Genomic DNA, 12,233 nt, shown 5'->3' with positions numbered 1-12,233 from the left:
TGGCTGATTCTTCCCGCCAGCGTCACACCCCTGGGCTGGCTCTGGTTTAGGGCATGGAGCTCAGATGGCCCCCATCCTGGCTCAGTTGGGCCTGTCTCTGCCCCTCGGCCCAGTCTCCCTTCTGAGGATGCCCTGTGTCCGAGGCCTGTGGTGAGGCTGGACACAGACTGGAGCCAGATCTGGATGCTGCTTGAAAATACAGAGGTTCAGGGGCTCACAGCTCTGGAGCCAGTATACTGGGGAGCATTCAAGGAGATGGGCCAGAACCTGGAAGGGATCTGAGACATCCTGCATGAGAGACAGTGGCAGAAACGAACACTGCTCTGAGAGATTCAGGCTGAGTGTTTCCCCATGGTGTCCAGAGAGCACAGAGACTCGGCACGCAGCCTTCTGGCCAATCACACACGTCCCCAGCTGGGCTGTCACACCAGGCACGTGACATGAAGAGGGTTCTTGCAGCCGGTCGGGGAGTGCAGCTTGGAGATTATGATCCTATCTGACCTCTCCTGCTGCTGCTGCTGCTGCTAAGTCACTTCAGTCATGTCCGACTCTGTGCAACCCCATAGACATCTCCTACGTTTGCACAAAAAGCCAGTTTAGAAGGTCGTCATCATGGCGCCTCATCAAGGGCCTCAACCAGACCCCCAGCTCCCTGGGGCACAAGCCACCAGTGACAATGCCACCCCCTGCTATGCTCGACAGGAAATATCAACAGAAAACAAAGGGTCCTCCAGACGTGTGACAAAGGACCTGGAACATGAGAGTCAGGCTAAAATATATACATACACTCATACTGGAAGAAACCGAGCTGGTTCTAGAAACAAACCAGAATATTTTAAAACTATAATGATCTTCAAAAGTATTCAAGAAGATACTGCATTTATAGAGTAAATATAGAATGGCATGAAGAGGAAGAGTTCTTGGATATTAGAAAGATACTAGCTTTATGAGACGATGCTCATCAACACGATTGGACAATAAAGGTAGGGAAAGAGTCTAGGTTGAAAAGATAACTCAACACAGGAGATCTGAAAGCCCTCTAACCAGTGTGCCAGGGTCGGGTGGGGCATGGAATGATCAAGAAAAACCAAGGAAATCTCCCAGGCCTGGAAAAGCACAGCTTCAAGTTGAAAGGGCACTGAGACAAAGCCGTCAGGAGGCACAGGGAGCCACTGTAAGAGACCTGTGGGTGCCGAGGGCAGAGAAGGCCACTGGAAGGGCGCTCGGGGGGCAGGGGGGCCACTGCACCCCTGGGTTCTGGGAGAAGGCCACCAGAAGGGCGCCCGGGGGGCAGGGGGGCCACTGCACCCCTGGGTTCTGGGAGGCCGGGGGCTGCCCTCCGTGTTCTCAAGGGAATGACTTCTACTCTAAAATCCTGTACACCATTTATCAGGCAGGGCGAGGGACGCGGCCACCACGAGCGTGCACACTTCCTGCCACAGACGGTGGTTCTCACTGAGATGAAGCTGGCGAGGTCATGGCTCCCCCAGCCTGTGGTTGTGCCATCAGGCCACGTGGCCCATGTGGCTGTGGAGGATGAGGGGTGGGCTGTGACCTCTCAGTCCAGATCTGATGTGGGCTTGCTCCGCTCTACACCCATTGGCTGACTTTGGTCACATGACCCGGGTCAGCTGCAGGGACACTGGGGAGCATGGGGGAGTTCCTGGAAGGGGGTGTCCTTGAGGTGTCACCCAAAAACCTGAGGTCAACTGGGACACTGGAGATCAGAATTGGACATGGTGGCTCCAGCCAAAGATGGCAGTAAAGGAAAGTTCCAGAAAAGCGACCACTGTCAGCTCTAGAGACAGTCGGCCAGGATGGCACAGGCAGAAGGGCCCAGGAGAAAGGGCTGCAGGACAAGAGGGCTCTTCGTGGACACATGCTGACCAGAGACCTCGCAGCGACACACGGTGGAAACCCAGGAGGCACTGAGGACGCAGTGCTCGCAGGAGCCTGGGGACAGGGAGGACCAGCAAGAAGCCGGGGGACGTTACCCTGTGCAGAGATGGTGGTTTTCTTCCCCCACAGAGGAAAGGGGAAGGAGGGAGGGATACGGGAAGAAGCAACTAGGAACTTGTGGAAGCGTCCTGTGCAGCACCTGGGGTCCACGCGTGAAGTGAGCCAGGTGGTGGGCTTGTGGCATGGAAGAGAGTCTGGCCTGCATGCAGGGCCTGTCCCCAGGGGCTGGCCCAGAGGTTGTCCCAGCCCACCACTGAGAAGGGAGTGGTCAAAACGCACCCTTGGCTCTGCAAGAACGAGCTTATGACGTGGCTAGGACGATGCAAATACCGACCTCGACTGTTGATTTTAGTCATCCATGGGGGCTTGGGCTTCCCAGGTGGCTCAGTGGTAAAGAATCTGCCTGCTAATGCAGGAGACTCAGGTTTGATCCTGGGTCAGAAAGATCCCCTGGAGTAGGAAATGGCAACCTGGTCCTGTATTCTTGCCTAGAAAATCCTATGGACAGAGGAGCCTGGTGGGCTACAGTCCATGGGGTTGTAAAGAGTTGGACATGAGTTAGCACCTGAGCACGTGGGGGCTTGGTCTGGGGTCTGACACTGAGAGGGACAAGCCAGGCAGCTTGGAAGGAGGAGGGCATGGGAAGGCAGAGGAGGGTCTGGACCCTGTGTCATCATCCTAGACCACAGTGGGGCCTGAGGAGGGGCTGCCAACACTGCCCACTAGCCTGGGACTGGTCAGTACCCGCATGGTTCACCGAGGCGTTCAGCGCTGCCCCACCTAATAAAGCCTCTCGCTGCCTCAGTTTGATGCTTTGCCAGGCAGCCCACAACAGCTGGAACCAGCTAAGGGACACAAGAGCTCAGAGAAGGTGAACAGTGCTGTCCCCACAGATGGCCAGGTCAGGGGCCAGCTGCGGGGGGCCTCAGGACAAGAGGCTGACACCCACATAAAGGCAGGTTAGACTGTGGGGCCCGCCAGGGGCCAGGGGACTCATCTGAGCACAGGTACTGGTAGGAACTCTGTGCCGGGGAAGCCCTTCCACCTCGTCTGCAGGCTCCCTCGCCTGACCTCTGGGGAGGCGCCTGGTGTGGACAGGCCTGGGGGTGGGAAGGGTGTGTGTGTCGGGGGGTGCCATGGGGAGTGCAGGGTCCTCACCAGGAAGGACTGGAAGAGCTGGAAGGAGCCGTCCAGCCGCACGTACAGGTGGGACTGCAGCCGCGTGGATGTGCCGTTGAAGGCGTTGGCCACGGCCAGAAAGGCGTAGGGCCCCACCGTGAAGAACTCCCAGTCGTAGGCGCCCGAAGTGGCGATGGTCTGGTTGGCCTCGAAGAGCCGGGTCCCCGGGTTCCACTTGTAGATGACACTGTCAATGTTATGGTTGTCGCCTGGAAGCCGAGCGGCATTGAGGGAGGGAAACAGGCTTCTGCAGCCTCATGCCAGCGCCTGGGACCAGGCCCCCCGGGACCCTGCCCCAGGCCCTGCAGCCAGCGCAGTTCAGCTGGACCCTGATCTGCACTCTTCCCGGGTCCCCAGCCATGTTACCCATCACATAGCCTTCCCGCCTCTGTGCCCCATGAGAACCCTCAGTGGCCCAGCCTTTGGGGGACTCCAGATCCCTGTGATCATCTACTGTGCTGGAGGTGGGACTCCCCACCCCCGCTGCAGCCTCACCCTTCACTCTGCCTGCCTTCCCCTTCATGCTCCCTCCCACCAGAGATCAGACCTGTGCGGGCTGGAAGCCTTCTCCCCACATTGTGCTCCTTAGGGCCTCCCACTCCCCAACACACACCCCGCTGGGCCAGCCTCTCCTGGAACACTTACTGTCCTTGGAGGTACCTGGTAGCAGGCTCCTGGGGTCCCTCTACCCATGAGTGGTGGTGGGGTCTCCTCCCTACCCCCCACAGAGCTCCCTGGCAGGTTTTAGACTCAGGTAAACTCTGAGCCTTGGAACCTGCAGAGGCTGGAGACACTTTGCAGGGCCAGCTGCCCCCAGGGTCCAGTCCCCCTTGAGTTATAGCACCCGAAAAGGCTTGCTGCGGTCACTCGGGGCAGTCACCTGGCCCAGAAGCCAGGTTTCCCAGCCCCTCCTAGGCCTATCCCCACATACCCATTGCATCTCACAGAGTTTGTGCCCAGAATGGATGGGGGCAGGGACCCCTCCCACCTGAACAGGTGAGAGGGTGCTCAGGTGTGTCCACCTTCAGACACCACTGTCATACAGCAGAGCCTGAGGATGCAGGCCAGGTGAGGTTTATTATACATTTCTAATGAAATACACTGAATGCTGCAGGCGATCACGCCCCAGCTCAGAGTCAAGGCCACGGCCCCTACCTTCCCGGTGGTTGGCCACGGCCAGGAAGTGCTCGCCGGCCACCTCGAAGGCCTCCCAGTCCCGGGCACTGTGGGTGGGGACCCTCTGGTATGGCGTGAACCTCAGCCTTCTCTGGCTCCACTTGTAAATGACCGAGAACTCCTGACCCTTCTCATTCGGCTCAAAATTAGCCACAGCCAGGAAGATCTGGGGAGAGGACCAGAACAGGGTTCTCATCATCCGAGTGAGGGGCCGGCGCTCTGGGTTTCTCAATGTCAGCCCTGGGACACAGGCTGAGCCCAGGGACAGAGGATGAGCCCGGGACAGAGGCCGAACCCGGGGACAGAGGCCGAGCCATAGAACAGAGGCCAAGCTCTGGGACAGAGGCTGAGCCCTAGGACAGAGGCTGAACCTCGGGACAGAGGCTGAGCTCCGGGACACAGACTGAACCCCGGGGTAGGGGCTGAGCCTCAGGACAGAGGCCGAGCCCCAGGACAGAGGCTGATCCCCAGGACAGAAGATGAGCCCTGGGACAGAGGCTGAGCCCCGGGACAGAGGCCGAGCCCCGGGACAGAGGGCAAGCCCCAGGACAGAGGATGAGCCCTGGGACACAGGCTGAACCCCAGGACAGAGGCTGAGCCCCAGGACAGAGGCTGAGCCCCGGGACAGAGGCTGAGCCCCAGGACAGAAGATGAGCCCCAGGACAGAGGCTGAGCCCTGGGACAGAGGCCAAGCCCCGGGACAGAGGCCAAGCCCCAGGACAGAGGATGAGCCCTGGGACACAGGCTGAACCCCAGGACAGAGGCTGAGCCCCAGGACAGAGGCTGAGCCCAGGACTGGCATCCTGGGCAGGCCCCAGCACGTGGCACTGACTCCAGATCTTAATTACTCTAAGACCCGTAGCCAGGCCTGTGTCTACCAGCCTATTAGCTCTGTTTCTATCTCCCAATCCCAGGGAAAGCCTTATGCACAGCAGCGTTCATCACTCAGACAAGGAGGAGAGATCTGATCACCCTGCTGTCCGTCAAGAAGCACGTGTGTGTCACACACTTGAGGACCATGTGGCAACGCCCTGCGTGTGACACAACCCAGAGGCCCAGATGGCGGGTCATGTGATGTGACAGAAGCTGGAAGCCTAGGGTGAGGGGCTCACTTGCTGTGGCTGAAGCAGCCCCAGAGACCCTCTGTCTGCTTAGGGGACCTGATAGATTTTTCTTATTTCTCTGAATTTCCCAATTTTTTGATATAAAGTTATTTTTTATTAGGAAGGAGTAAAAATCTTTAAAATGTCATCAACCATAAGACCAGAGAGCTAGTCACTCCTTCACCAGGCTGCCCTGGAGTTCAGGACCCTGACAGTCAGCAGGGACCAGAAACAGAGATTTGTCCTCACTGCATGGGCCTTGGGGGTGGGGTGTGCGGGGCTGGAACCGGGCACATTGGTGACTGACTTGAGAGCAGGTGTGGGAGGGGGCCCGGGGATCCTGCCACTTGGAGTGGAGGACTAGAAGGAGCTGGGAAGGAAATTCTTATCTCAAGGGGGCCGCCCTCTCAGTCCCACCCTTGGGCTACTGCTCAACACAGTCCTGGTGAAAGGAAGGGGGCTGCCTGCCAGGCTCTCCCATCCAAGGCCTCATGTCCAGCCCTCACCATCTCACCTGTCCCCTCCATCAGGACAGCATGTGTCCCCCATGTTTATGGGGCCAATAGAGGGAGGCCAGGGTGGAGCCCCATTTCCACTCCTGTTTAGGTCAGATAAAGAAAGCTGAGCACCAAAGAACTGATGTTTTTGAACTGTGGTGTTGGAGAAGACTCTTGAGAGTCCCTTGGACTGCAAAAAGATCAAACCAGTCAATCCTAAAGGAAATCAGTCCTGAATATTCATTGAAAGGATGGATGCTGAATCTGAAGCTCCAACACTGTGGCCATCTAAAGCAAAGAACTGACTCATTGGAAAAGACCCTGATTCTAGGAAAGATTGAAGGCAGGAGGAGAAGGGGACGACAGAAGATGAGATGGTTGGATGGCATCACTGACTGGATGGAATGAGTTTGAGCAAGCTCTGGGAGTTGGTGGTGGACAGGGAAGCTTGGTGTACTGCAGTCCATGGGGTAGCAAAGAGTCAGACATGACTGAGCAACTGAACTGAACTGAACTTAGGTCAGATTATCTCAGAGCTTTGAGGAGTCAGTGGCAGGTGTGCATGGAGTGGGAAATGTCCCAGCAGCCGTCTTGTGTCCATTTTGTAGGAAATGGAACAGATTTTCTCAGTCACATTCCAGACCAAGACGCAGGTGTGTCTGATTCAAAAGCCATTTAGAACCTGTATGAGGCTCTGAAACCAGTAGAAATGCTTTTCCCCATAAAATCTACATAAAGCAAAAGTCATTCAGTCATGTCCGACTCTTTGAGACCCCCATGGACTGTAGCCCACCAGGTTCCTCTGTCCATGGAATTCTCCAGGCAAGGATACTGGAGTGGGTTGCCATTCCCTTCTCCAGGAGATCTTCCCAACCCAGGGACTGAACCTAGGTCTCCCACATTGCAGGCAGATTCTTTAACATCTGAGCCACCAGGGAAGCCCAAAATCTACCTAAGGAGCCCCAACCCTCGGACTTTGTGGGTTTTTCCAAGATAAAAATGACATAGTCGCACATGTGAACTTGCCTTTTTCCCAATGGTGAAGTGTCTCCAGGACTGTGCCTGGTGCGTGGGAATGTTCTGGTATGAAGCAAACTTGCCATCGGTCCACTTGTAGATGGCAGATGTGGTTTTCCGGTTGGCAGTTGCTACAAAGAGCCCAGCCTCAGGGATGACGAAGACCTCGATGCCCAGCGTCTCTGAGTTCGTGAATAGGCTCTGATGCTCCTCCACGTAATCCAGCTTTTCTTTGGCTTGTGATAGGGACATGGAGACTGGTTAAGGCTTCCCAGAACAGAAGCCCTGATGGATGACATCCGGGAGTGACCCCAGGGCCCTGGGCCATGACCCTAGCATGAGGTCAGGCGAGTGTCCCTAAGTCCTGTACCACCCTCACCTGGAGGCCCAGCAAAGGGGATTCTGGCCCCTGAATGGGCTTTAGGGCCTGCAGAGTCCCCAGGGACACTTGTTGGATGGAAGTGACATGTCAGGTCCTTACTAGACACTTCACAAGGCTCCAGACTTCCACAGAAAGCTGTGCCCAAATGTGAACTAGAGAGTGGAGGCCATGGCTCCTGGATGGCCCCCTGCAGCCAGTTCTCATTTCCCAGGGACCCCCACCCTCAGACGGCTCCTCTCCTCACCTCCCTGCCAACAGCCCCACTCTTGGGCTCCAGGCACCATCACATCCCATCTGACCAGAGAGGGAGGAGAGGGTGAGGACAGTGGATGGAGCACCCTGGAGGAGGCCCATGGTCTACCCTAGTTGGGACAATGGATGAGAGCCTGCCAGCCCACGAGTCAGGCCCAGGAGGGCGCGTGTTTCCAGGTGAAACACTCAAGCTCGCGGCTCTGTGAGGTTCGTTCCCTATTCCTACATAACACTGGTTCTGAGAAGACCCCCTAGGCCCCTGGAGACCTGCATGTCTCACCTGCTAACACGGAGACCCACTCGCTGCCCACGCACAGGTATAGCCCCTTGCGGCTGGCGTCGAACCAGAACTGGGCATCCTCTGCTTTGGTGCACGGAGGCCGGGGTCCCAGCGTCACCTTCATGTTGGTTTCTGATGGGGGTGACAAATGTCCTGTGGGTATGTGCTCCCCAGAGGGAGGCAGAGTCAAGGGTGTCAGGTGACCCCTGACCCCTGTACTCCTTCCAGGAACCACTCAGGTCGTAACGAGGCCTCTGGGAGGCAGGGAGACCCGAAAGCCCAGGACTTGCCCTCGGCATCTGTGCACAGGACCTGGACATGCCCCTGAAGTCCAGCCACCTGCCCACCAAGTTCTTCCCCAGACCCTAGCTCCTCTGAGAACCCTCAGTAATCACGCTGCCTTTCTCTCTCCTCCATCTGAGACTCACTGGCACAGGTTCAGCTAACTTCTGTCTGCTTGGTTCCAGGCACCTTGACCCCCTCATTCCTGGTCATCGCGGCTTCATCCAGGTCCAGCCCTGTCCTAATGATGCCACGTGGCCTCCATACAGTGACTCCTGAGCTGAGACCCCAGTGGCCAGGCGGTGAAACAGAGCATCCTCAACCTCGCCAAATGCCCAGCAGAGGCCTTGGGAGTCAGACACTTGCTCAAGGCCCAGAAAACACCCCAGAGGTCATGAGACTCTGGGAATTTGGGGATGCTGGCCCAGGACTGGCTCTAAGGGCCGACTTGCTCAAGGGGCTTCCCTGACTTGTGAAGCAAGGGCCGTGAGGCTCTGGAAGGAGTCAGGGGTCTCCCCACCTCCCCAGTAGGAGTTGGGGCTGTCGGGGAGAGAGTTTTGGATTCTCCATGGCAGAGGGTATAGCTTAAATAAAGTCAACACTGACTTTACATTGGGGAGGTGCAAACACAAATGAGAGATGCCAGTGCTGGGGACCTTCTAGGCTGAGGGGTCCCAGAAAATAGAACCAAACATCATGAAGATCAGGGTCCCCACTGGGGGGTTGAGGTTTGGTGTCTGTTGGAGAGGGAAGGGGAGAACGGGCCCCAGATGCTGCTCTGGGAGCATAGCAGGTGGCAGGTGGGAGTCAGAGAAGGAATTCGTGTCAGCTCAGCCCCAGGTCCCAGGCAGGACGAGTGGTCCATCAAGGGCACCGTCTGGTGGGGCTTAAGCACGTGGATCTGAGATGTCGTCTGCCTCCCCAGGGAGGGGGTCATCCGCATCAGGCCCCAGCTATCCATTCGTCCACATGATAAGCACCCTCCTGTCTTGTGCCTGGGGAACCTGGGGGTGACCAGGCTCTCAGGGTCTTCTGTCAGTGTGGAGAGGGGTAGCTTTGGCTTACTAACCATAGGGGTATTTTAGCACCTCGTTGTCTTCCGGCTTCCCTGTGAGGCCATGCAGGATAGCAGGGATGGACAGCACAGCGAGCTCAGGATTCACACAGGGACAGAGCCTCGGGGTGGCATCCGAGCCAGGCAACAGAACCAGCTGCCTCACCAGGCCCTGCAGAGGGAGGGGCAGGGCACTCAGACCTGTGCTGTTGGAGGGCCTGATGACCCCTGGGCTCAGCCTACCCAGACCCTGAGGGAGGGGTGGCCAAGAGAGAAGAGTCTGCCTGTAGGTTAGGGGGCACTGGGAGCAGTGGTTGAGAGCTGTGCACAGTTCTAAGGTGATTACACCACAGAACAGGTTCTTCCTGTGGACTGACCTAGAATGACTGGGTGCATTGGTCATTCGTCTGTATGTCCACTTGTCCATCCATCTGTCCACTTATCTGCCCGTCCATCTATTCATCTCTCTGTTCATCCATCCATCTCTTTGTCCAGTCATCCATTCATCCATCCACCCACCCAAATGCCCATCCATCCATCCATCCATCCATCCATCCATCTATACATCCATTCATCTATCTGTTCACCTAGCTGTCCTCCCATCTGTCCATCCACCACCCATCTTTCTATTACTCTGTACATCCATCTAGCTGTCCATCCATCCATCCATCCATCCAAGCATCCCATTGGTAAATATTCAGATCTCACCTCTTATGCACAAGGCATGGTTCTCAACACTGGACACAGCAAGAAACAAAAGCCCATATCCTCAGTGAGCAAGGTCCCCCCACCAACACTCTAAGAGGGAGACAGGCAGGCAATGACCAGACACATAGCTGGTCTGAAGGAGGTCATGGCTACAAAGACCATCCGGAAAGGGGATGAGAGGGCTGGGTGTGGGGGCATCTTCTCAGGGGTGAGCAAGGCCTTCATGGTACAAGGGCACAAGGCAAGGCCCCAGGGTCACTGGAGTGCACCATGGCAGGACTGGGGACTCACACTCCAGGAGGAGGGCACAGCAGGTGCAAAGGGCCTATAGGGGAGTGTGCCTGGCTAGCAGGGGTCTCCTCTGAGCCCTTATGCTCCCCATTCCCATTTGGCACACACAATTGTTTAATTAGAGCATCGGGGTGCCAGGCCAGTGGTGACAGCCCGCAGGAGCACTGGTGTTGGGAGGGCCTGGTGGGCAGTGCCTCCATCCTTACCGTGAATCGGCCTTTCGTCCTCCTCCGACTGCCGATGAAGAACCGGGCTCCTCGCACAGATAGGGTGGCTGGGAAGGGCATGTCAGCCATTCTGAAGACATTGGAGGGTGGTTTTAGGGCCACGGGAGAGCAGACTCGAAGCCCACTTATGCAGAAAGGACAGCGGGCAGCACCGTGAGGCTGTACCAGTGTCTAGGGGCAGCTGTGACCAGCTCCACCGCCTTAAATAACAGCAGTGTGTTCCCTCATGGTGCTGGAGGCCAGAAGTTGAGATCAGGGTGTCATCTGGGTGTGTCCCCTCTGAAGACTTGAGGGGAGCCTCTTTCAGCTCCCAGAGCTCCTGGCTTCTGACCAAATCGTGTGGCCTCTCCTCTGCTCCTCTTTTCCTCGGGTCACCAATCACTTGACTCAGGGCCACCCTCCTCCAGCATGACCTCAACTGAACTCAGTTATCCCAGTAGGGATGCTGCGTCCAAATGATGCCCCATTCCTGGTTCTGGCAGATGTGAATTTGGGGGACATGCTTTGCCTCAGGACAGGGTCTTCTACAAAAGCATGTGCTGCAGAAGTGCTCAGTGGCCCCTCTCCATCTCACAGAGGCCTCCAGTGACTTCTGTCCACACGGGGGTCCCCAGTCTGCCCCCCTTCTCTGAGCCCAGGGCGAAGGGACAAATGGTGTCAGAGTTAGAGGGGGTTCACCTTGTTGGTGACCCAGGGGGTGTAGGAAGATGTGGCTGGAATTAGGACCAAACAATTTCTAGTCTGGAGCATGCCGGGGGTTGTGTCAAAGCTATGAAGATTGTTCTGTACCTTTAATTGGGAGTTTTGCTGACTATTTATTCCCTCACCCCAGAAAAGGAAACTGAGTCAGAGAGGTTAAATGATGGGTTGAAAGTCACAAAGCAAGACTTGCGCCTCAGGACTTCCCTGGCGGTCTAGTGGTTAAGAACCTGCTTTTCAATGCAGGGGACATGGGTTTGATCCCTGGTCTGAGAACTAAGATCCCATGTGCTGTGGGGCAACTAAGCCTGTGCAACACAAATACGGAGCCCCGGAACTCTGGAGCTGGGGGACACTAGACAGAAGGCGCTGCACCGGGAGGAAAGATCCCACCTGCTGGGGCAACTGAAACCAGACAGAGCCAAAATAAATACATACATATAGGGGGAAGAAAGCCCTGGGCTGGATCGGGGGCAGCTCCTTTTGGGCTCCTGGTGCCAGAGTTCACCCTGACCTTCCCCTGGGCCTTAAGCGATGCTACCGACTCTTTAGCAGTGCTTTTACTCGGTGAAGTCCAGTCCACACAGCGAGGACGCGGGCAGGCTTCGGCTCCCTTCGCACCCGTGCGCCCCCACCCACCGCTTTTCTAGCAGGGCAGCTCCAGGTCCACCAGCTGAGCCTGGTGCTCCTCCTCCAGCCTGACCGCATCCGCCAGGGCTCAGGCCCTAGGCCCGGGTCCACGTGTGCACTGTGAGCTGTCCCGGGCGGCCACATGTACCGGCTGGCTGTGTGGATCCCCCTTGCCAGGCAGCACACAGCCCCACGCGACCCTCTCAGGGTGTCGCAGTACCTACATGTCCACGGCGGGGCCGCAGTCCGTAGTGAGCGAAAAGGAGCCCTCGGACACGGCCAAGACCAGCACGTGCCACTGGCCGTCCACCAGAGCCGGGCTGCGGAAGGACACGCGGGTCTGCCAGGCGCCTGCCCCGTCCTCGCTGAGGAAGAGGAAGTGCAGCTGGGTGGGCGAGTATCGCAGGCCCAGCAGCAGCGAGTCCCGCTCCTCTGCCACCACCGCCAGCAGGTACTCGTTCTTCTGCAAGAGAGGGGGCGGGTGAGGTGAGGGGCGG

General features: G+C 57.2%; 1 protein-coding gene across 1 annotated transcript in view; it reads right to left on the bottom strand.

Annotated features, from left to right (window-relative positions):
- TSPEAR (thrombospondin-type laminin G domain and EAR repeats) overlaps nucleotides 1-12,233 on the bottom strand; it is a 26,087-nt gene that overhangs the window by 12,961 nt on the left and 893 nt on the right. The window contains exons 2-8 of the mRNA XM_010834999.1: nucleotides 11,961-12,199; nucleotides 10,387-10,477; nucleotides 9,197-9,353; nucleotides 7,846-7,977; nucleotides 6,941-7,167; nucleotides 4,294-4,480; nucleotides 3,118-3,347 (exon numbers count right to left, since the gene is read on the bottom strand). Of these exons, the coding sequence (XP_010833301.1) occupies nucleotides 3,118-3,347; nucleotides 4,294-4,480; nucleotides 6,941-7,167; nucleotides 7,846-7,977; nucleotides 9,197-9,353; nucleotides 10,387-10,477; nucleotides 11,961-12,199 (1,263 nt within the window). The remainder of the gene's footprint in view (nucleotides 1-3,117; nucleotides 3,348-4,293; nucleotides 4,481-6,940; nucleotides 7,168-7,845; nucleotides 7,978-9,196; nucleotides 9,354-10,386; nucleotides 10,478-11,960; nucleotides 12,200-12,233) is intronic.

The sequence above is a fragment of the Bison bison genome, unplaced genomic scaffold (assembly GCF_000754665.1).
Source record: "Bison bison bison isolate TAMUID 2011002044 unplaced genomic scaffold, Bison_UMD1.0 scf7180017864037, whole genome shotgun sequence".
NCBI lineage: Eukaryota > Metazoa > Chordata > Mammalia > Artiodactyla > Bovidae > Bison > Bison bison.
The sequence above is the reverse complement of the archived record's forward strand: the minus strand, read 5'-3'. Positions and strand labels throughout refer to the sequence as shown.